Below are 25,918 nucleotides of genomic sequence, written 5' to 3'. Positions count from 1 at the left end.
CTAGTAGTCTTCTGCAGGGGTTGGTATTGGGAATGCTTCTTTTCACATTATATGTCAATTATTTAACTGACAGAATTCATGGCGTTGTGGCCAGGTTTGCATAAAATGCAAAGATAAGTGGAGAGGCAGGTAGTGCTGAGGAAGTGGGGTGTTTGTGGAAGGACTTGGACAGATCAGAAGAATGGGCAAATAAGTGTCCGATGGAGTATAGTGTGGGGAAGTGCTTGGTCATGCACTTTGATGGAAGGAATAGAAGTGTAGACTATTTTCTAAATGGGGAGAAAATTCTAAAATCAAATGTGCAAAGGGACCTAGGAATCTTTGTGCAGGATTCTCTAAAGGTTAACTTGAGTCAGAAGGAAGGAAGGCAAATGCATTGTTAGCATTCATTTCATAAGGACTAGAATACACAATCAAGGATATAATGCTGAGGCTTAGAAAGCTTTGGTCAGGCAGCACTTGGGAGTATTGTGAGCGGTTTTGGGCCCCTTAACTAAGGAAGTATGTGCTGCATTGGAGAGGGTTGAGAGGAGATTCACAAAAATGATCCCAGGAATGGAAGGGTTAACATATCAGGAGCACTCGATGGCCCTAGGCCTGTACTCACTAGAGCTTAGAAGAATGGTGGGGGCGGGGGGGCAGAATCTCATTCAAACCTGTTGATAGAGTATACGTGCAGAGGATGTTTCCTAATGTGGGGGATTTGATAACCAGACAGCTCAGGCTCAGAATACAAGGAATATTTCCTTTAGCCAGAGGGTGATGGATCTGTGGGATTCGTTGCCACAGACGGCTGTGGAGGCCAAGTCATCAGCTAGATTTAAAACAGAAGTTGATAGGTTCTCGATTAGTAAGGGTGTCAAAGCTAATAGGAAGAAGGCAAGAAAGTGGCATTGTACTGCTGCCACAAAGATAACAAGTTTCGCGATCTATGCCAGTGATAATAAACCCGATTCTGATTCTTGACCTCAGAATCTACTTCGTAATGATCTTCCACCTTATGTTTATCTGCACTGCACTTTCTCTGTAAATGTTACATTATTTTGCATTCTGTTATTATTTTACTATGTTCTACTCCAATGCACTGTGTAATGATTTGACATGTATGAACCATACACAGGACAAGCTTTTCACAATACCTCGGTACACGTGACAATTGAAACCAATTCCAATTGTTTCCTGCTAATCAAACTGACTTTCCTTACATTACCCCACAGCCTGCCGCTGTAACCCTGAGGGGTCAATCAGTCCCATTTGCGGTAAGTTTGGTGGACAGTGCCAGTGTAAGCAAGGCGTGATCGGGCGATGCTGTGACTCTTGTGCACCAGGATTTTACGGATTTGGGGCCAGTGGCTGTTCAGGTAAGCCACAATCATGGGAGGTTAACACAAGCTGTGTATGATCAATAATTTTAAAAATATTTGGCATGAGTCTGCTTATAGTTGCTTAAATCTGTTGAAGCTTAACGACGCTTAATCAGTGTTTGAAGTAGGATATTCATTATCATGTTTTAGCTTGTTTTATATTGGATTCAGTTCTGGTAAAAAATAGAGTGGCTTGAATTTGCTTCACTGTTTTCAGCTTGCATGGGTATGGGTTTCTTAGTCATAGTCAGAGTCAGAGTCAGAGTCGTAGTCATACTTTATTGATCCTGAGGGAAATTGGTTTTCCTTACAGTTGCACCATAAATAATTAAATAGTAATAAAACCATAAATAATTAAATAGTAGTATGTAGATTATGCCAGGAAATAAGTCCAGGACCAGCCTTTTGGCTCAGGGTGTCTGACCCTCCAAGGGAGGAGTTGTAAAGTTTGATGGCCACAGGCAGGAAAGACTTCCTATGACGCTCAGTGTTGCATCTCGGTGGAATGAGTCTCTGGCTGAATGAAGTGACAAAGATCAGCTCAAAGTGGAATGATTTTTGTCATTGTTGCCCTCATCTCACAATAATTGAAGCTCTCCATTTTTACTTCTTTTAAAAGGCTTCTGCAGCAAATTATGTGATTTTTGGAGTGTAGAACTAACACTGCTGCTTGTCAGTTTATAAGATGGATTTTCATCAGGCAATTTGGTATTTTTGCTTATGGATGCAACCCAGATGTGTTTGGTTCTCTTTTATACAATGTACATTTGATTTATTGCACTGTATTTTCTGTCAACTCTCTTTATTTTTCACTTTTCATATCTTTGTCCCTTTTATAGAACTTTATTTTAAAAATCCAAGATGGCAGCCAGAGATCATTTAAAATTGGCCGACCTTCATATAAATTTGACATTAGGGTAGCTGAAGTATTGTGAAAAGAAAATAATATCAGCATTTTTTAATATTGGTTTGTGCAGTGTTTGTAATGCAATGTAGCTGAGATCCTTAGTGAATTCAGTCTGCTGGTTGGATCATTTGTTTGTCCATTCTTACATCCCAATGTATTCCCTAACCAAACACTGACCAGGTCTGAGCACTTACAGGAATGATGGGGGCCCAAATCCATTGTCCCCCTCCCACCCGCTTGCGTCAGTCACACCTGCCTTGCAAGCATTGTGTTGCTTCTGAAGTTGAGTGTGACCTGAGCTTTCAAAAACAGGTTTAGCCACATTCAAGCTCCAAATGATCTGTATGTCAGTTGTGAAGTTTGATGGATTGATGTCAGAAGAACGAAGTGCTGAGAGTGCTTTGATAAAGGTGTGAGCTCTTTGACCTTTCCACTACATTTGCTTTCCCTTTCCCAGCTTGTTACTGTGACCATCAAGGATCTGTCAATTCCATCTGTGATCAGGTAACCGGACAGTGCGGTTGCCGCAGGAATATTGTTAATCGTGCTTGTGACCACTGCCGGCCTGGATATTATGGATTCCCAAACTGTCAGCCCTGTCAATGCAATGGCTATTCTGAGAGCTGTGATCCTTGGACGGGGGCTTGTCAGAACTGCAGGGCCTTCACCACTGGCCATAACTGCGAGCGGTAGGAACGGCGAACATTTTAATCTTAACATTGTAAATGTTTTGTGCGTTATCATTACTGATGTTCTAAATACTTATTTAAGTAGTTGTGATGATAGCATTGTTGCAAGACTCATCTGTGGCTGCACATGATCATATTACAAACACTGATTGTAAGTGAGTTGTTTTAATGTAGGAATTAATATAATCATCATACTATGGAATAAACATAAATGGTATTTAAGATCAATAAGGTTTCAAAATGTGAACATCATCTTGGATACAAACTTTCAGGCTTCTTTGCATGTGCAGATTATCTGGTTGCTTTTCTGTCAAAAGAGACTCCTGGCTGGACCGGCACAAATATTTTTACACTTAATGTTCATGTCCTGTCTATTGATAAATTATACTGTCAATGTTTTTCTTTCTCACCACAGCATCTATAAAATGAGTCACTCAGGGTGGGTTCAACATATCCTGTGTCCATTTGGAATGGAGTCACATTGCTGATACTTACAACATCGGAATGCTTCTGGTTTAAAATTGTGAAATTGTTCCTGCTTAGAAGGAAGCAATTAGGTCCATTCAGCCAATGCCATCTTCAGATATCAATCCCATTCCTCTGATCTTTCAATAAACCCCACATACTATTCTCTCTCAAATGGTGGCCCAATTCTACTTTGAAATCTCAGACTAATTCTGTTTCCATCACATCTAAAGTGCAGTGAATCATAAATTATTATTACTGCCTACATAAAGACATTTTTTCACATGTTGCTTGTATTTTTTGCCCAACATTTTAAATCTGCACCGTCAATCTTTGAATCATCTACAAATAGGAATAATTTCTCTCTATCCACCATACATGAACCAGTCTTGATCTTGTGCACCTCCGTTAATCTTCTCAAACTCTTCTTTGACTTGGACAAAGCAACTGTCATTTTCCAGACTAACTTTTCAGCTGAAATTCCTCATTCATGTCAACTTGCACCTTCAGATCCTCCCCAAAGGGAGATGACCAGAAACGGTCATAATACCCTCATGGAAGTATTACCGATGTTTGTGCAAATTTAACATTAACTTCGCTAAGATTAACTATTTAGGTTTAAGCTGTTCCTATTCCTTGTGAACATATTCAAGAGAATCAGAATCGGTTTTATTATCACCAGCATGCACTGTGTTGTGAAATTTGTTAACTTAGCAGCAGCAGTACAATTTAGGACCAATTCCTAAATGGACATTGACCCTGCATCGGGAATTACATCAGCCATTCAGAATTTGCAAATGTTGGAATCACTTTCCTCTGAACTAGATGTCCATTTAGGAATTGGATGCCAGAAGAGAAGAAGCTGTTCACGAATCACTGAGTGTGTGCCTTCAATCTTCTGTACCTCCTTCCTGATGTTAACAATGAGAACAAGGCATGCCCTGGGTGATGGAGGTCCTTAATAATGGATGTGGCCTTTCTGAGGCACCGCTCCTTGAAGATGTCTTGGATGCTATAGAGGCTAGTACCCAAGGTAGAGCTGACTACTTTTACAAATATCCATAGCTTCTTTCGGTCCTGTACATTAGCCACCCCCTCCCCCCAAATACCAGACAATGATGTAGCCTGTCAGATTGCTCTCCACGGTAAATCTGTAGAAGTTTTCAGTATTTTAATTGACAAACCAAATCTCTTCAAACTCCTAATGAAATATGGTCGCTTCCTTGCCTTCTTTATAGGTTTATCGATATGTTGGGACCAGGTTAGATCCTCAGAGATCTTGACACCATGAACTTCAAATTGCTCACTCTCTCCACTCTAACTCATCTATGAGGGTTGGTTTGTGTTCCCTCGTTTTACCCTTCCTGAAGTCCACGATCAGCTCTTGTGTCTTATTGACATTGAGTTCAAGGTTATTTCTGCGACCCCACTCAACTAGCTGGTATATCTTGCTCCTGTATGCCCTCTCATCTTCGTCTGAAATTCTACCAACAATGGTTGTATCATCAGCAAACTTACAGATGGTATTTGAACTATACCTACCCCCACAGTCATGGGTATAGAAGGAGTACAGCAGTGGACTAAGCACACACCCTTGGGGGGGGGCACCAGTGTTGATCGTCAGCGAGGAGGAAATATTATTACCAATCCACACAGATCATGGTCTTCTGGTTAGGAAGTCAATGATCCAATTGCAGAGGGAGGTGCAGAGGCCCAGATTCTGTAGTTTACCAATCAGGACTGTGGGAATGATCGTGTTATCCACTGACCTATAATCAACAAACAGCATCCTGACATAGGTGTTTGTATTGTCCAGGTGATCTAAGGCCTTGTGAAGAGTCATTGAGGTTGCGTCTGCCATAGACCTGTTGTTGCGATAGGCAAACTGCAGTGGGTCCAGGTCCCTACCACTTTTATTAGAATTAGTTCATCTAATTGAATTGATAAAGATAATATTATATTATTGTTATATATATCACAATGCTCAGTGAATGAATAACCATAGTAGATATATTTAATGCTCTAAACTGCCATCTTTATCATTTGTGATTGAAATATTATATTTGCATTTTGTAGATGCAGTGAAGGCTTCTATGGAAACCCTACTTTAAATGAACCTTGTCAGCCCTGTCGGTGCCCTGATATTCCTAACAGTGGACGCTATTTTGCCCATTCTTGTTATGAAGACCCTCAGCTTCAACAATGGATTTGTAACTGCCTTGAAGGCTATGCAGGTACGTAGACTCTGGCTTCAAATGCCAACTTCCAGGTGATATAAGATTCCCTTTCCTCTTTTGAATATGTTGATCCATTCTGGGTTCCACACCTTATTGCTCACTAAAGCCCAGGTGGCATTATACAAAGATAAATCTCGAAACAGCACGTAGCTCTTTGGTCAGAGTTAACCTGGACCTCATATTTACAGGTGCAGTTTTCAGTGCTGATCAGGTATTACTGACTAAGATCAGGTATCCTGGCTGATCTTCCCATCTTGAGGCACTGAAACCAATAGTGCAACTCCTACGAATACTTAGTATGAGATCTGCTAATTGAGACTGGTATTCTGGGCTAAATGGATTGGTAGTTTCCTTACATTTCTTCAATATTGCTTCCATTATCAGATTCACTTGGTATGTATACTGTGAGCTCTGACAGTGTCCAAATGCTTTATTTAAAAAATGGCTTCTTGAGCCTGCATTATTTCTGTCTGGTGAGTGAATGCATTGCTAGATAAAAGCAAAACTGCATTAATACGAGAAGTAGAGTTGTACTTTGAGCCCCTTCCATATCCAGTTATCTAATACTGTAGACATTTACACTTGATGTGAGTATCTGTGGTTTCATTCATGGTATAGCTTTCCATACTTTATAGATTTGCTGCAATTGTGTCAGCAAGGTGGACTAGAAATATAGAGTAGTGCAGTTTATTTCAGCATTAATTAATAGAAACTTGACTTTCCCTGGAAGAGAATGCAATATTAACCATTTCTGGACATTTTTCATCATAGCAGAAATTCAACTAACGACATACATTTGCTCGCTAATGTGGGTAGGGATAAGTGCTGTATTACATTGTTTTTGGACATGGCATGTTGAAACCTGAGATGGAGTGGATGTGAAGAGGATGTTTCCTATGGAGGGGGAATCTAGGACAAGAGGGCACAGCCTCAGAATAGAGAGACATCCATTTGGAACGGAGATGAGGAGACATTACTTTAGCCAGAGGGTAGTGAATCTGTGGAATTCGTTGCCATGGGTGGATGTGGAGGCCAGGTCACTTGGTGTATTTAAGGCAGAGGCTGAAAAATTGTTGATTAGTCAGAGCGTGAAAGGTTACAGAGAGAAGGCAGAAGAATGGGGTTGAGAGGGATAATAATCAACCACAATGAAATGGAGATTTGATGGGCTGAATGGCCTAATTCTGCTCCTATGTCTTATGGTCTTATGGGAATTTACCCTAAGTTGTCCCAGGACAGTTCATTATTATCCACTCCTGCGACAGTGAGATTCCTTCTATGGCAGGGACCCCATTATGGTAATCCCAACACTTCTCCTCTATCCTTCAGGTCTTCTTTACCAGCTGACCGACCTACTATCCCATCAATCACCCCGGACACCCAAATTCCAGGACTGCAATTCTTGACTCCCTGTCTGCCGGACTATCGAAGCTCCTGATTAAGAGCCAATCTCCAATGACCTTTCCCCGTCCCCAACAGCACACTGATGTTCAGCTAGCCAAAAGCCACCACCAACAGTCCCCTTACCTCTCATGCCAGACCTCAATCAATGTTAACATTGACATCCATTCCTCGGAACTTGATTGGTCTCCGTGGCCTGTCCTTACCACCCACCAACCCGTCCCCATACACCCCTGATTCTTTCTTTCCCCTTGATCTCCTAATAAGCAGTTCGGTATTCACCCTTGTGAAAACAATGAATCTGTAACAGGCATCAGACACTACTGAGATTTGCTGCAGTTGCCCCACAACTGTCTTGATGAAGGGTCTTGGCCCGGAACATTGACTGTTTATTCCCCTTCATTGATGCTACCTGACCTGCTGAATCTCTCCGGTATTTTAGATGTGTTGCTCTGGATTTCTAGCATCTGCAGAATTCCTTGTGTTTACAATGGTTATCATTAAGTATATAGCCTCTTATGGCACTAGTTAATCTCATGTCCTCTGTCCCGGTACTGCAACTTGAAAACCTGCTCCATGAGTGTTTTGATTGTTGCAGTTGAGCCATTCATGAACTTAGTTTAAAATTGATGCTTTGTTGCAAATGCTTCTCTGATCAAATCCCTAAAATTCTGAGCAAATAAACAAAGTGCTGGAGGAACTCACGGGGCTGATCAGAAATGTTGACCATCCTTCTAGCTCCACAGACGCTGCCTGACCCGTTAAATTCCTCTTGTAGTTTGTTTTTGCTCCAGATTTTAGCATCCACATTCTCTTGTTTCTCCCTAAAATTCTAAAATTATGATTTCACTTCTGCTAATTTGAAGTTGCTGCCAAATTTCATCAGAGGACATCTGAGATTCAGTGAACTGGGATAACAGCAGAAGGGGAAGAAAGAGGAAAGAGTGAATTTTCCTTTTCCTGCTCAGTAATTACACAACCAACAAATGTGAATTAAGTATCAGGGAGTTGCATGGGAAGCAAAACACAGTTATTTAATCTCTGTATGGTGATCTTACTGAAAACCAGGAGAAGCTGAGTTGCAGATGGATTATCACTCTTTAAGGAATGGGGGAAATGAGACTAAGACACAAGTTGCTGCAATGTGTTTCCCAGTCCCTTACCAGAAAGGGTTTCATCAATGGCCCAAAACAAACAGATATGACTTTGAATTTATTGGGAATGTATTCAAAATTCAGAATCAACATTGCTAGACAGTTCGAAGTTCTAAGTACTTTTATTATCAAAGTATCTATACATTATACAACCTTGAGATTTGTCTTCTTACCGGCAGCCACTAAACAAAGAAACCCAAAAGAATCCATTAAAAAGAGACTGTCTGACAGTGTGCAGAGAGGAGGGGCAAAATCAACAGATGTTAAAATCTTAAGGAAAAAGAAATACTTCCTGTCCCAAATAAAAAATGCTGGAAAAACTCAGTGTGTCGAGCAGCATCAGTAGAGACAGAGGATAGTCAATGTTTCCTCTCAAGACTCTGCATTAGGACTGAGACTGTACAGCAAGATAGTCAATGTATGGAAGTGAAAGGGAGGGTTGTAACAGAGGTTGGCAGTGGTGGGGAATGGTGAGCAGATGGAGTGAAGTGGGGCAGGGGGAGGGTGGATTACTTTTTCTCATTTGTCAGAGACTGGTAACATAGCTAACTACTTAATTTTCACAAGAACAATAAATAAGTAGCATTTCTATTTGTTGAAACAATGTGTTTAGCTTCTGAGTCATGTGACCCATACAGATCTCATCATTGGGATTTATGTCACTACATTTGACTCCCTAGATCAGTGGGCCCAACCTGGGGTCCATGGCCCCCTCGGTTAATGGTAGGGGTCCATGACATGAGAAAAGATTGGGTACCACTGCCCTAGATTTAGATGTTGCAATGAGATTGTGTTCAGTTTTTTTTTCGTATTTTTGTTCAGGAATTCACTGTGATAGATGTTCCCCTGGCTTCTACGGCGATCGCTGTCTGCCTTGTAACTGCAATGATAACATAGACAGAAGAGATCCAGAGGCTTGTGATCAGCAGACCGGAGAGTGTCTGAAATGCCTGCATAATACCTATGGAGAAAACTGCCAGCTTTGCAGGCCAGGATATTATGGATCAGCAGAGAACAAGGATTGTAGAGGTATGATTTTGAGCATATTAATCATATTAGTGGGATTTTCCCTGTTGTAGTGTAATACCTTGTAAAGCAAACTTCAGGGTAGAATTTCATTAGTATTGTAGCAACCGAGAGTACATTTAACGGGTTGCCGTGTGACCAAAAACAAACAATCACTGAAGCTTGCTCAGTGAGAGAATATGTCCTAACATGCAGAAGTGTATCATTTCCACACTGTGCAGGACAGAAATTAGCACTTTCAATGTTAACATGTTAAAGTACCTTCAACTGATGTACAAAGCTAGGCAGGGGGTTAAACACCTCCCAAAAATAACCCAAGCTGCAAGTTTTCTTCAGGATTTGTAATGAGAAAACTTTGTGAAACTGCAAAAATTTAAGTAAACCACGTATTAGACTCAATACAGGATCAATGCATGGCTGAATATAATAATATTGATTATTCTCACCATCAATGTTAAACAAGGTAATACATAGATTCAACATTCTACAGTTACGCCATAGACCAGAGTGAACTTGTGGTGCAAAGGTAGTTTAATAGCCATGAATGATAAACATATTTCCTTCAAAGTACATCTTTTAAATGTTTAGCAATATTAAGAAAGCTTTAGACTCACAGGTATTGCTGTTTCAAGTGCAAATAAAGAACAAAGAAGAGTACAGCGCAGGAACAGGCCATTCAGCCCACAATGTTGTACCGACTCAGCTAAAAAGCAAATCGAAAATGCCCAAACTCTAATTCCCTCCTACCTACATCACGTCTAAATCCCTCCATCTTCCATACATCTATGTGCCTATCCAAACATCTCTTAAAAGCCACTTATGTATTTGCCTCTACCACGTGCCCTTTAAAACAGGAAGCATCCTGGTACACCTCTTTTGCACCCCCTCCAAACCCCTTCCTATAATGGGTCGACCAGAACTGTATGCAGTAATCCAGATGTGGCCTAACCAGTGTTTTATAAAGCTGCAACATAATTTCCTGACTTTTGAACTCACTAATAAAAGCAAGCATTCCATAAGCCTTCTTAATCACCTTAGCAATAGGCTGATGCAATCTCAATGGCTCTTCACATAGCCTTAGATTACCTGGATAATACAAACACCTATGTCAGGATGCTGTTCATTGACTATAGCTCAGCATTTAACACCATCATTTCCACAGTCCTGATCAATAAATTACAGAACCTAGACCTCTGTACCTCCCTCTGCAATTGGAGCATTGACTTCCTAACCAGAAGACCATAATCTGTGCAGATTGGTAATAATATCTCCTCCTCACTGACGATCCACACCGGCACACCTCAGGCATGTGTGCTTAGCCCAGTGTTCTACTCTCTCTATACCCACGATTGTGTAGCAAGACATAGCTCAAATGCCATCTACAAATTTGCTGATGATACAGCCATTGTTGGCAAAATTGCAGATGGACATGAGAGGCGTACAAGAGCGAGATATACCAGCCAGTTCAGTGGTGTCATAGCAACAACCTTGCACTCAATGTCAGTAAGACTAAAGAGCTGATTGTGGACTGCAGGAAGGGTAAGACGAGGGAACATGAACCAATCCTCAGAGGGATCAGAAGTGGAGAGAGTGAGCAATTTCAAGTTCCCTGAGGATTTAACCTGGCCCCAACATATTAATGCAACTATAAAGAAGGCAAGAGAGCAGCTATAGTTCATTAGGAGTTTGAGGAGATTTGGTTTGTCACCCAAAATACTCAAAAACTTCTACAGATGCACCGTGGAGAGCAATCTGACAGGATACAACACTGTCTGGTATGGGGGGTGGGGGTGGTGGCAGAAGGCTACCACACAGGATCAACAGAAGATACAGAAAGTTATAAAATTAGGCAGCTCCATCTTAGGTACTAGCCTTCATGGTATCCAAGACATCTTCAAGGAGAGATGCCTCAGAAAGGCAGTATCTAGTATTACACATTTCCTTAATCGGATTACATATCTGTTCTTTAATGTTCCGGTGGCTGTTAGGAGGTCTGTAGTACAATCCCATCAGCCTAATTGTACCTTTCTTATTTCTGAGTTCATTCCAAATGGACTTGGTGTCTGACCCCTCCATTATGTCTACTCTGAGTGCAGCGGTGATATTGTCCCTAATTAGTAGTGCAACTTCACCCCTTCTTTTACCTCCTCGTATATCATTTCTAAAACTTCAAAAACCTGGCACATTAATCACCCATTCCTGCTCCTCTCTCAACCAAGTTTCAGTAATGGCTACCGCATCGTAGTCCCATCTGTTGATCCATGCTCCAAGTTCATCACCCTTACCCATAATACTCCTAATATTAAAATATACACACTTCAAACTATCTGACCCATCCTACTTGTTATTTCAATTTTGCCTTTCAATTCTTTCCCTGACATCTACCTTCTGGTTCGATCCTTGTCTTACTGACCTGGAGTTCCAGTTCCCAGCCCCCTGCAAAATTAGCATAAGCGCTTCCGAGCAGCATTAGCAAAAGATATTGGTTCCCTTCCAGTTCAGGTGCAACCCATTCCTCTTGTACAGGTCACCCCATCCCCAGAAAAGATTCTCTGCATCATCTCTGTTGCCAGTCATTCATCCATCCTATCACCTCATTCCTCCCTGCACTAGCCTGTGGTACAGGGAGTAATCCAGAGATAACAATCTTCTCTTCAGCCTCTTTCCTAACTCTATATACTCACTGTGTAGGACCTCTTCTGCCTATGTCATTGGTACCAATATGCACCATGAACTTTGGCTGTTCCCCCTCCCTCTTGAGAATATCCTGCAGCCACTCCAATACATCATGGACCCTAGCACCCAGGAGGGAACACATCATCCTGGTGTCTCTTTTGGGGCCATAGAATCTCCTTTCTGTCCCCCTAACAATCAAATCCCCTATAACTACTGCACTGTCTGACTTTACCCTTCCCTGACAAGCCTCAGAACCATTCACCGTGCCACCAGCCTGACAGCTACTGCCATGATCTGATAGGTCATTCCCTCCCCACAGCTGTATCCAAAGGGATATACGTGTTGCTGAGGGGAATGGCCACAGGGAAACCCTGCACTGACTTCTTAATCCCCTCAGCTCTCCTGGTGGTCACTCATCTACTATCTGAAGGCAGTACTCTGCGTGTGACCACATCCACCTCTTCAGAAGTCTTGACTATAATATCGTCAGCCTCCCGAATGATCCTGAGTACATCTAACTCCAGCTCCAAATCCTTGATCTGGTCAGTCAGGCACTGAAGTTGGCTGCATTTCCCGCAGATATAGTCATCAGGGAAACCATCAAGTATCTCAAATTCCTACACCTGACAGGAGGAGCATTCCATCCTGACTACTCTACACAAAGAAGAAAGAGGCTTGCCTTTTCTTAACTGTGCCTTCACCTGCTCACGCCAAAGCCTGATAAGCCAAAGCCTTCGCACTCTATCACTGGCTCACTCCAACAACGGCTGTTCCACTTGAGCCTACCCTTCTCTTATTTGCAGCTTTGGTAGGCCGCTGGCACTGATATTTTCCGCACCTATGCAGCCCAAAAAGACCAACCTTGCCCAAATCTACTCCTTTTGTCCTCTCTCTCCTGAATTTGGTAGGGCTCTAACATCGACACATACTCCTTTCACCCAAGCAGCTGATAGAAGACTGCCTTTACCCAAGTCTGCTCTTTTTATACTCACACTTGTAGCTTCAGTAGGCCACTGCCACTGATACTTCCTGCACCTGTGCTGCCCAAAAAGAATGGGCTTGCCCGAATCTGCTCCTTTTATCCTCTCTCTCCCAATTTCTGCAGGGGCTCTGACACTGACACCAACACACACTCCTCTTGCCTGAGCTGCTGATAAAAGAGTGGATGGAGATGGATGTCTTTCTACCACGTTTGCTCGGAATCCAAATTAACCTGTGCAATAAAAGATGCAAAAAACAGCTTACAAACAGGAAGTGAAGTTTGTACAAAACGAACTGCAAACAAAACTGAACAGCGCTTCTAGAGGCAGAACACCCCCTGCCTAGCATCCATGATGTCTAATTTAATTACTTCAATCTAAAAGTCAAATGATTATTTCATTGAATCTTTGGCAAAAGAAGGACAGTCTCAGAGACTAATCTAGAGACAGTCTTACAGCATAGCTTTTAACCGTTCTTGATTCAAAAATGTTCTCACTGATGACATAATTGCTTGTTGTAATGTCTGACAAGCAGAACGGTGACACAGTGCTCACCCAGAATGACGATTGGTTGAGGTACCTCTGACGTGAGTTGTGCTCCTTTAATACATCCTCCAACTTGCTGTACCCCCTCAGAGTCAAGAAATGGGCAGAGCTCACTAAGTTATTTTGGATTGGGAGAGTTTCCTGCTTTGTGATGCACTGAGCATCCTCTGCATACACCTGTTTTTGAACTACAAGAAGGATTCTAACCTTTGCTCTGTGATGAGAGGTTGCTTCCAAATATGCCAACCACTGCAAAAGGCTGCCTTTGGCTACTCCTACAATCTACCCTTTATATAGATACAACTCTCACAGCATCTGAGATGACTTGAGCACCCATTCTCCGAGACATTAGTCTTAATTAGTCTGACAATGGGCTGATGAGCATCATCAAGGCAAAGTTTACCCATTACGACCCAAGCCCAGGTCCAGTTGTTGGCCTTAAGGTATATCGTGCTGACCATTGCACTGTTCATGCCCCTTATCTGCATGGATGGTGTCTCGGCCAAGCAGCAGGAGAATCTCAGCAGAAGAGCCAAGAGGGGGAAGGAATCTTGTCTGCTATGTCCTTATACTGTGCAGCTTCCGGGTTTGGAATTTCATCCCTGTTATTAGGAATCTGGTCACAGTCAGTGAGAGTTGCAGGTGCAAGCCAACCTCCACTCCTATTGACTCCACAAGCAATGCACTGGCTCCGCTTTTGGCAGGGTCTGATGTTCCAGAACATGTCTTTAGAGGGTCTAGGGAAGTAGCTACATCTGATGGATGCTCATCTGGCTCTCCAATATGCCCTGCTGTGGGTTTGCTGGAACCAGGAGCCCAAGGAACTGGCCCTGGATATACAGCTGTATCTGGGTCTAACTCTTCTTAAGTGTCAGTAGCTTCTTGGCTCAGTTTCATGGCAACCACTGATGCTTGCTGCACCGTGTGTCCGCCTTGTTCTGTGATATATTGTTACTGCTTCTCCAGTTCTCCTTGCTACCCTCCCCAGATTCTCCACCACTCTCTGGATGACATTCGCACTGACTCTGCCTCAGGGTTTCTGTGACCAGACTCAGCATCTCTTTCAAACTATTGTCCAAAGGTGATTTATCACCAAAGAAGGTACGGTAGAAAGAGTGAGGGCTCTGCAGCTGGTTCTGCAGTAGCTTCTGGCGAAAGGTGAGCCACTGATGCAATTGGTGCACTATTCAGCTTTTGTCTGTTCTTATTAAACGTGAACAGCCATGTGTTTCCAAGTTGGGTGATCTTGGGCACTTTTTCAATTTCTACCTTGAATGATTTCTACTTTAAACAAGGGTTCATCTTTCTTTGGATTTGAATTTGAAGCCGAGGATGCAAGTTCAGGAGTTCTGGGTAAAAATTTGGTGTGAAGCATGACAGGAAGCTGGTCTGCTACATTGATTTCATCCTCTGTTGAGCAACCATGTCATCTTAGAGAACTTGTACTTCTTCAATCATCTTCCTAGAGACAACTACCACTGTCTAAGTTAGCTGTTCCTTCATACACCTTTGCTTCTAAGGCAGACTCAGCGTCATGCTTCTCCTTGAGCGCACTCAATGCAGCTTCGACAGGAGCTTTCTCCATGTCTGTGTTGTGACGTGGATATGGTGTTTTATTCAACAAAAATGTATAGCAGGCATCATATTGAGACACTCTTGTAAGAAAAGTCCTCCTGACCCAATATTATATGACATTTTTATATGCCAAAGATCAAAGGTAGCAGCAGGACAATTCTATATTTACTGTTACGTACCCCGTAACTGGGTTGCGAAACCAGCAGAAATGGATCACTCAGTTGGAGTCTGGATTACTAGAACTAAGAAAGTTTTATTAAAGAAACAAGCAACACAGTACTCTAATCAAGAGGATAATGAATGCAACAGTTCAGCAATGATAAACATACATGTACACAGAATTAAGGTAACAGGATCAATCAAGCTCTATCATTGTCTAGGGGTAAATGACCAGTTTCAAAGTGACGCAAAGTTCAGTTCAATTTAGTTCAGTTCAGTTCGCAGTAATCGCTGCCGTGACAGATGGACAGTGGGGCGAAGGAGAGAGAGAGCAAAACGAATGAATATTGAAAAACAGCTTCCACACAGACCTTTCGGGCGAGTCCTTTGTGATGTCATCTGAGGTCACCGACCGTGACCCCCTCCGTTTCCAGATACGATCGTTTCTCTGCGGTGAACCCAGCACCCAGGCAAGGGTGGACACACACCAGGTTCCCACCGATCGTGCCTTTCCACCCTGTGCGTCTATGGCCCGGTCCTGCAACCGGCCTTCCAAAACTTCCCACCGACTTGTGAGAGACGCACCGCTTCCAGGGTCTCGTTACCTCGGGTGTCATGTGTGTCTTGCCTTAGCGAACCTGTCCCTTTTTATCCCCCTGCTGGGGTATCGTCTGTCCATCACTTCAAACAGTTCAGGGTTCAAAGGGGGAGCCGATCTTGACAGCTCTCTCCTTCCGTTACGTTCTCCCGTCCCTTCATTAACATCTCCAAATGCTGCTCCATTGTTTTCCTTATCTCTCTCTCTCCTGAAGATAGGTGGCAGACCAACTGCTGATCCCACTGGTGCCAGCACAGGACAGCTAACATCTTAATCTATGTGTATTCTAGTCACACTTCCCCCCTTTAAGGATTTTCACCGGGGTAAAAATTACAAACATGAATACATTATTTGATACACACAAATATACATCTTTATCAGCTATTTGGCTAATACAGTGAATTTGAAGTTGTCAACACCTGACAGACAGTCAGCCATCACATTTTCTGTTCCTTTTATATGTGTTATTAATAATCCCTTAGACCAGGCTCCAACTTAGCAAACTTCGTAGTGGCCAAAAACACTGATGAATTGCGATCAATGTAACCTCTCATTGGGTTTCGTCCCGGACCACAATAACAAGAGTCGTCCCGTTCCGACTTAGTTTTCTCTCACAAGGGCTTAGTAGGAGGGGGAGGGGTAGTAACCGCAGAGTTATTGCAAAACTTCCTACAGTACCCCACCATCTCCAAGAGCCTTCTGAGGGCCCTCTTCTCTGTTAGGGTTGGAATGTCAGCGATAGCCTGCACTGTAGCTTGCATCGCTGCCAGCTGCCCCTGTGTCACCACAATTCCCAGGTAAGTGACCTTCGTGTGGCCGAACTCATTTTTTTCAAGGTTCACTATCAAGCTGGCTTCAAACAGCCGTATTACATCGCCAATACACACCTCTGTGTTCGTCAGCCCTTTCGTCACCGAATTACTCATTCTATATGGATATTGTTCATTAGGCTGGCCTAGTGTAACAAACACCACCCAATGTCCCAGTTCTTTGCATCGCCTCGGGACAATCAAACACACGTGTGCGAGTCGTTTAATTACTTCTCCTAAAAAGTTGCTTTGTTCGGGGATTAAGGGAGAGACCTTATCAGCAGAGCTGGCCAAAACAATAGCCTTCTCCCATCTGGTCGATACCATACTCATCTTTTCAAAATAGTTTTTTTCTCTTATCAGGGGGACCCTAGCTTCATTGATTTCCGCGCTAACACCGACTAGGTTTGTTAGCATATCAAAAGCCTGTGACCGTCTCAGTTCGCGTCGGTCATAATCAATAACATCCTTCCTCCTGGGCAGCCGGTAAACCCCTTTCATGATTCCACCAACTGTTTCCTCCAGCACCGCAAAATGTCCATCGGGGGCTACCTTGTGGGCCGGGTTAAAAATTTCATCCCCATAACTCTTTTGCACCACCCCCCATTCCTCATCTGCGGGTACGGTACTTGGTTTCCCTTTCTTCCTTAGCACTTCCTCCTCCACACAATAGCCTACTGGTTCCCTTGTTAATTCTGTGTCAGAGAGAGCTGTCTCTGCCAAAAACATCAGCCCCTCGTCTCGCTCCTGCGCCTGCACAAATTCTTTCCTGGCTAATGCTAAGTCTGTCTCAGCTCCCTCACTACCTCTTGTCTCACTACACTTCTTCTTTTCACTTTCTACCCCCTTCTCATACAAGGCTGGCAGAAACGTCTCAGCTAAATTTACTACCGCAGTCCCGTGACGAACCTGTGAGTCCATGGGCGGGGCCTCAATGCTGGCAGGCTGACCTGTCAATCTCATTGCTGGGAACACGATTCCCCCCGGCGAGGTCATTATCGAGCAAGACTTCCACGCCTTTCATCGGTAATTCGGACCTCACCCCGATCGTGACTAGTCCAGAGACCAGGTTGCTTTGTAAGTGTATCTGGTGCAAAGGGACGGCCTCTGTCCCTTCCCCAATACCTTTGACCTTGACCTCCCCAGTCTGGGTCTCTGAGCTAAACTCTAATACGCTCTTCAGTATTAGTGACTGACACGCTCCCGTGTCTCTCCAGATCCGCACTGGAACTGGTTTTAACCCCTCCTTCACCGACACCAATCCGGCTGAGATAAACCTCTCGTGCCCTTCCTGAACTTTGGCAGACCTGTCCTGTCCCAGCGGTTCATTTACCAGCTCGATACAGCCAGTCAATATCGCCGTTTTTCCTTTTCCCGTCTCCTTCTTTGGGGCAAAGCACCTGGATGCAAAGTGTCCGACTTTCCCGCAATTATAACAGACGACCCCAGGAGACTTCCTACCAGACTGCTCCCGGTCTACCTTATCCTTCTCACTAGTCCCCGGCTTACTTTCTGACTTTTCTGGCGGACTCTCCCCGCCGTCCTGACTACCCTTCTGGTAGCCTTTACTCGGGGCAAACTTCATTTTATGCGTCAACGCATACTCATCCGCTAACTTAGCAGTTGCGGCTAACGTGGCTGCCTCTTTCTCATCTAGGTATGGTCTCATACCCTCAGGGACACAACCTTTAAACTGCTCAATCAGGATCAGCTGTAGCAGTCTGTCATAATCCCCCTCTACCCCCTTCGAGGCGCACCAATGCTCACAATATGTCTGCATCTCACGGGCAAACTCTAAGTACGTGCGGTCCCACTGCTTCCTCGCATTCCGGAACCTCTGCCAGTATGCCTCCGGGACCAACTCATAAATCCTGAGGATGGCCTCTTTCACCACCTCATACCTCTGGGCATCTTCCGCGGACAAAGCTGAGTAAGCTTGTTGGGCTTTCCCTTTCAGTACACTCTGAAGCAAAACAGCCCACTTATCCCTCGGCCAGTCCTGACTTGTAGCAACTTTTTCGAAATGAAGAAAGTACCGATCCACGTCGGTACCGTCAAATGGGGGAACCAGCCTAACCTCCTGGGTCGCCCGGAACCCTCCACCTTGGTTCGGCACGGGCCCCTGCTCGACCCTTATCTTTAACTTCTCCAGCTCAAATTCCCTTTCCCTCTGCCTCTCTCTCTCTTCTCGCTCCTATTGCCTCTCTTTCTCTTCTCTCTCCAACTGCCGTACCCGGAACTCGTGCTCGAGTCTCAGTCTTTCAAGCCGCACCTGTACCGCGACTCCAGCAGGTTTTTCAATAGACACCACCTCCAGCTCCCCTTGGGGAAACACACCTTTAGATACATAGTGCTCTACAATAGCTCTGTGTATCTCCTCTCTCCTCATTGGTGACTTTCCCTTAGCAAGATTCAACCGTTTGGCCACAGCTACCAATTCCGCTTTCCTCGCATCCTCTAATGCCTCCAGGGTCGGCGCCTTTAGAAATTCCTCAATCTCCATTCCTGCTGTTTGTCTTTTCTTTCTTTCGGGAATTTTAACCCAATCAATTTACTCCACCCCAAATTTAGCATTCAAAATCGCAGACGAGAACCCCACTTATGTTACGTACCCTGTAACTGGGATGCGAAACCAGCAGAAATGGAGCACTCAGTTGGAGTCTGGATTACTAGAACTAAGAAAGTTTTATTAAAGAAACAAGCAACACAGTACTCTAATCAAAAGGATACGATCGTTTCTCTGCGGTGAACCGGGCACCCAGGCAAGGGTGGACACACACCAGGTTCCCGCCGATCGTGCCTTTCCACCCTGTGCGTTTATGGCCTGGTCCCGCAACCGGCCTTCCAAAACTTCCCACCGACTTGTGAGAGACGCACCGCTTCCAGGGTCTCGTTATCTCGGATGTCGTGTGTGTCTTGCCTTAGCGAACCTGTCCCTTTTTATCCCCCTGCTGGGGTATCGTCTGTCCATCACTTCAAACAGTTCAGGGTTCAAAGGGGGAGCTGATCTTGACAGCTCTCTCCTTCCGTTACGTTCTCCCGTCCCTTCATTAACATCTCCAAATGCTGCTCCATTGTTTTCCTTATCTCTCTCTCCTGTAGACAGGTGGCAGACCAACTGCTGATCCCACTGGTGCCAGCACAGGACAGCTAACATCTTAATCTATGTGTATTCTCGTCACATTACACTGTATCTACAATGCTTCCTTTGAATTACATACAGTTTTCACAAACCTCCTTCTTCGCACCCACACCCAAAATAAATGTTAATCTCTGCTGACTAGGCCACATTCATGCATATGCAAGCATCTGAGGTCTACTTGTTCAGGGCTGCATTTTAAATTCAATCTGCAAACCACATTCAAACCTGAAGATTGGTTGCTGGTGAAATTAATATTTGCTATATGCCCTAACCCCAGAATACAGCCTAACAATCCCTGTGAGTTTTCTCTATGTCTAAATGAGCTTTTTCTATTATCATTTCAACTTTTCACTTAGCATACACTACTCTCATTCCTGCTGCTTCAGCTCTGGTTTTGTTTGAGCGTTGTGAAGACGCTATTGATGTGTCACATTCTGACCTGACTTCCAAGGCTTGGCAATCAACATTGCTGAGGTCAGAGGCAGAAATTGTAGCGTACGGTGTTCAGACGTGTCTCCAGTCTGTGGCAGTGCCTTTTAAGATGAGTGATCTTTTCACTCCACTGCCCTCATACAAAACTAGGCAGGGAGTTAATGGCGTTCACAAAAATCATCTGAGCTGGAAGCTTTCTTCAAGTGTTTTTTATGAGAAAACTTCGTGAAACTGCAGAAAATTAAGAATTAGATTCACATGTATTAAATTCAATACAGAATCATCGCACGCCTGAGTATATTAATATTATTGATTATTCTCACAATCAGTGTTAAATAAGGTAAACCACACATGCAACATTCTATACCTATGCCATGAAATATCAGACTCAGAATCAGAATCAGGCTTAATGTCACCAGCACGTGTTGTGAAATTTGCTAACATAGCAGCAACACTACAATGCAATACATAATAATAGAGAAATTTTTAAAAATGTAAAACAAATACTGTAAGTATGTAAATAGATTAAAAAGTGTAAAACAGAAGGATATATATTTTTTTAAAAGAGAGATAGCGTTCATGGCTGCCTTGCCTTCTTTATAGCTGCATCGATATGTGGGACCAGGTTAGATCCTCAGAGATTGCTCACTTTCTCCATTTCTGATCCCTCTGAAGACTGGTTCATGTTCCCTCGTCTTATCTTTCCTGAAGTCCACAATCAGCTCTTTTATCTTACTGACAGTGAGTGCAAGGTTGTTACTGAGACACCACTCAACTAGTTGATATATCTCACTCCTGTACGCCCTCTCATCTCCTTCTGAGATTTTACCAACTATGGTTGTATCATCAGCAAATTTATAGATGATGTTTGAGCTATACCTAGCCACACACTAGAGTGAACTTGTGGCATAATGACAGCATAGTAGCAATGAAAGATAACCAATACTTCTTTCAAAGTACATCTACTAAATATTTACCAATATTAGGAAAGCTTAAGACTCACAGATGCTGCTGTTTCAAGGACAAATTAAGAGCGAATGGGGATGGATGTCTTTCTACCGTGTGTGCTCCAAGTCGTGCAGGGAATGATGTCAAAGACCACTTACAAATAGGAAGTGGCGTTTCCACAAAACAAACTACATAGAAACCGAATAGCCCCTCTAGAGGCAGAACGTACCTAGTCATAGGGGAACGTTGACTCAAACCATGAGGGGCCTGCGTCAGGCATTTTCATGCCTTACAAGGCACAGATTGGAAGTCTGTGTGGGGCGCCACTCCTCGCACAGACACTAGGGCAATGTGTAATTAAGTGCCTTGCTCAAGGACACAAACACGCTGCCACAGCTGAGGCTCGAACTAGCGACCTTCAGATCACTAGACAAACACCTTAACCACTTGGCCATGTGCCCAACATAAAGTTATCAATCTGTCACAGGTATTGCGCAAATTTCTTGTTCAGTCCCTGTACCCCTTCACCCAACTATTAAGCCTATTGCAATATTCTCCTGGTAAACCATTTTGGGAGGGTTCATAGCAGAATTTTATCTCATATGATAAACTATGTGTGAGTCAAAAGCAACGTAATCAGGATTTTGAGATTCAGACAGAGATAATACCAGTAATATTCAGCAGGTCATGTGACAAAGAAACAGCATTCTGTCTTTGTTCAATAGGCTTCCATGTGTAATGTGCTTGTGTAATGTCCTGGTTCACACCTTTACTGTTATGCTGCTCTAGGTATTTCATTTAGCAGTTCAGTAAGAGCAGTCTGTTCTGCTTTCAGCCTGTTTTGGTTATTGTTGAAGATGAGGGACGATGAGGAATGTGTGCCACCCAGTTAGGATGGTGGAACTGGGGATAGGTTTTTTTGGTGAGGGACACTAAGGTTGGTCTTGGAGCTTTTGTTTGGTGGAGATGAAGAGAGAAGATGCTGGGAAGAACCGGTCATAGGACACAACTAGGTGTGAGACCCGTTTGCATGAGATGGACTGCGAGCGACATTCGGAAGGTGGTGTGTGCTTTCATGTTGACCAAGGACCCAGCGCGTGAGTGACAGAGAAGTTCAAGATGAGCTCCGACTTGTGCATACTTGACTGCTTAATTATAATGAGCCCTTTTTGTTTTTTCTTTCTTTTCTTTACTAACCCTTTAGTTAAGTTAGTTTCATAAATATAATTCCTTTAGTCATACGCAGTGTGCTGTCTGTTATTTCTTGGCACTGAATTGTAACAGGGTAGCAAATTACACAGCATCCACACAAACCGAGTTTGGGGTGGGAGAGCTGTCTCAATCTCATGAGTTTGGCAGGACCGGAGGGTGTCTTCCCTTGACTTACGCAGCCAAGGAAACCAACAGGGTTTCACTTGATTGTCAGTTACAGCGTTTGAAATTAAATTATCTATCCATGTGTCTCGTGGCATCAACCTACTGGACTAGTGTGAGATCTCAGTAGCAAGGTGGTTAGCACAAAGCTTTACAGTACAGGTGACACTGGTTAAATTCCCACCACTGCCTATAAGGAGTTTGTACGTTCTCCCTGTGACTACATGGGTTTCCTTTGGGTGCTCCGGTTACATATTTAATGAAAATCAAGAACTGTAAATTCTACAAATTGGTGAACTATTAAGGTGAACTAAATTGGTGAATTATTAACATGGTCAATTCTTCTGCTCCATCAACTACTTCCCCCCCTTACAGCACTCTATCGTGCAACCGCAGGAGATGTAACACCTGCCTTTTCATCTCTTCCATCCCAACATCTATAAGCAATGATTTACTCGCAGTTCTTCCAGTCTAGTGTACTGCGTTCCATTTGCACAAGGTAGTTGCTACATTGGGGAAACTAAGCACACTGTGTGATGGCTTTGCTGAGTACCTGTGTCCAGTCCATCAGGATGGCCCTGCTTCTTGCCTCTTTAATTTCCATCCCATTCCGTCCATCTATGGCAATTATAATTAAGCCAGTTGGAGGAACAGCATCTTATCGTCTGTCTGGACATGCTGCAGTGATCAGTACTCAATTATCAAATTCCACATTTTTAAGCTTTCTCTACCTAAACAAGAATTGGCTTGTCCATCTGTGATGCTAATTCATTTTTCCCCTCTCTCCAATAGCATAGTTTGTGCCACAGCTCTGCATTTTGCATCTTTTATGTTCACTTGTTTGTGTTCTCTTTCCAACTACCCTCATTTCATAGATTTTATGCCTCTTTATTCAGATTCTCTTTCTCCTTCCCTAACTACCCCCATTAATCAAAAGGCAAGACAATCTTGGCTACATCTTATCCCCTGGGTAGATTTGGCCTCATCTTCTCATACCTGGTTCCTTTGTCCTACCCATTTCTTCCACACCCTCTCTGCAACTTAAAGCCAATTGTTTTTCTCTCTCTCTTTCCCTGTATTGATAATGGGTCTTCAATCCAAGCTTGCCTCTGTTTCTTTCTCCACACTTACTGCCCAAATTGTTGAATGTTTCCAGCATTTAATGTTTTTATATCTGCTGACGGAAGAGAAAATAAAGCTGTTTACATGTGAAAATAATCACAAAGTGCATCGTGCATTTCCAACATCAGGTAATGTGATATATAGGCCTGGGAATTAGCAAAGGCCATATAAAAAAAATGTAAGATATTACTGTGACTTTGGATAATGATACTAACTAGTCTGGAATAATATTATCACTTCAATTCACTGCACAAGGCACTGAAAAACAGATAAAAGTAATTCAGGATGTGAAGTCTACTATCTGAACCATATAAAGATGCTGGAGACATTTGCTCCATTGATGCTGCCCTCACCTGTATGTCCTCCATTTCCCGAACGTATGCACTCACTCCATCTTTCCGCTGCCTTAGCAGTGATAGAGTTCCTCTTGTCCTTACCTACTGCCCCATGAGCATCTGCATTCAACATATCATTCTCCGCAACTTCCGCCATCTCCAAAGGGATCCTATCATCAAACACAACTTTATTTCCCTCCGCCACCCTCCACTTTTCGCTAGGATCACTCCTTCATGATTCCCTTGTCTATTCGCCCCTCCTCACTAATCTGCCTTCCAGCACTTATCCCTGCAAGTGGCCAAGTTACTACACCTGCCCATTCACCTCCTCCCTCACCTTCATTCAGGGCCCCGAACAGTCCTTCCAGGTGAGGCAACGTTACACCTGTGAATCTGCTGGGGTTGTTTATTGCATCCAGTGCTCCCGATGCGGCCTCCTCTACATTGGTGATACCTGTGGTAAACTAGGGGACCGCTTTGTCGAGCACCTCCGCTTCATCTGCAAAAGGGGCCCGACATTTCAATTCCAATTCCCATTCCCATTCTAACATGTCAGTCCGTGGCCTCCTCCTGTGCCATGATGAGGCCACTCTCAGGACAGAGGAGCAACAGCTTATATTCATCTGGGTAGTCTCCAACCTGATGGCATAAATATCCTTTCTTACTTCTGATAAAAATAAAAAAATCCCTGCCTCCCCCTCTTCTTCTATTTCCCACTCTGGCCTCTCACCTGCATATCACATTCCCCTGGGTCCCCTCCTCGTTCCTCTTTCTCCTATAGACCACTCTCCTTTCCTATCAGATTTCTTCATCTCCAACTCTTTACCTTTCCTACCCACCTGGCTTCACCTATCACCTTCTAGTTATACTTCTTCCCATCCCTCCCACCTTTTTATTCTGGCATCTTCCCCTTCCTTTCCAGTCCTGAAGAAGGGTCTCAGCCCGAAACATCGACTGTTTGTTCATTTCCATGATGCTACCTGACCTGCTGTGATCCCCCAGCATTTTGTGTATATTGCTTTGGATTTCCAGAATCTGCCGAATTTCTTTTGTTGATGTTGGAGATATTTTCTTTCTGCACAAATGCAAGTTATTGCACACTGTATTACTCTAACACGTTGTTTAAACTGTTTTTCAGAGTGTACTTGCAATGGCATTGGAGTCGACAGAAGGCACTGCCTTCCCAATGGTTTATGTACGTGTGATCGAGTGACTGGTCACTGCCCATGCTTGCCTTCTGTGGTAGGAAGCAACTGCGGGGAATGTGCTCCAGATTTCTGGAACCTGCCCGGTGGAAGAGGGTGTGAACCTTGTCATTGTGACCCACAGAATTCTGCCAGCACTCAGTGTGATGAGGCAAGATGGAAAGTAGCATTCTTAATCAAAGATAGAGTTTGAATTAATGTGCAATATTTAATAATGTTGATTAATCACAAATATAGCAATTAATGAAGGAAATACACTGAGCATGAACATCCAGTCCAACAGAGGAAACTATTGCTATTTATGAGTGCTAGAATAATTTATCCAGTTCAGTAGCACATCAGCTGGAATACTCATTTACACAGTAATGCAAAATCCTGGGTTTTACATTTCATTCTGAAGTAGTTTCTATTGCACTCTTTCAGTTTACTGGAGAATGCCAGTGCAAAGATGGCTATGGGGGGAGGACATGTTCTGAATGTCAGGATAATTACTTCGGCGATCCAAAGATCCAGTGTAAACGTGAGTATCTAATTACATCACAATACTTACTCACAGGAAGCTCAAACTGCTCAGCAATGCAGAGAATTTTTGGAACTAGCAAGAATATATAAAAGGAAATGTTGAAATCATTTTCAAACCAGCAACGCACTTTCAGGATGTATTTCTGCATAGCAAGTATAGGCACTAGTTCACGTTTGAAACATAAGGATTGGAGGAACTCACAATTAAGAGTCTCTGCCAGTGTCACTGAATGATTGACTCATATTAAGTAA

At 43.4% G+C, this 25,918-nt stretch overlaps 1 protein-coding gene across 1 annotated transcript in view; it reads left to right on the top strand.

Annotated features, from left to right (window-relative positions):
* LOC140187004 (laminin subunit beta-4-like) overlaps window positions 1-25,918 on the top strand; it is a 166,801-nt gene that overhangs the window by 98,876 nt on the left and 42,007 nt on the right. The window contains exons 18-23 of the mRNA XM_072241865.1: window positions 1,218-1,361; window positions 2,729-2,960; window positions 5,502-5,659; window positions 9,040-9,246; window positions 25,078-25,295; window positions 25,568-25,664. Coding sequence (XP_072097966.1) covers window positions 1,218-1,361; window positions 2,729-2,960; window positions 5,502-5,659; window positions 9,040-9,246; window positions 25,078-25,295; window positions 25,568-25,664 — 1,056 coding nt within the window. The remainder of the gene's footprint in view (window positions 1-1,217; window positions 1,362-2,728; window positions 2,961-5,501; window positions 5,660-9,039; window positions 9,247-25,077; window positions 25,296-25,567; window positions 25,665-25,918) is intronic.

The sequence above is a fragment of the Mobula birostris genome, chromosome 23 (genome assembly GCF_030028105.1).
Source record: "Mobula birostris isolate sMobBir1 chromosome 23, sMobBir1.hap1, whole genome shotgun sequence".
NCBI classification, from domain to species: Eukaryota; Metazoa; Chordata; class Chondrichthyes; order Myliobatiformes; family Myliobatidae; genus Mobula; species Mobula birostris.
Note: the sequence above shows the minus strand (reverse complement) of the source record. Positions and strands in the feature narration are given on the sequence as shown.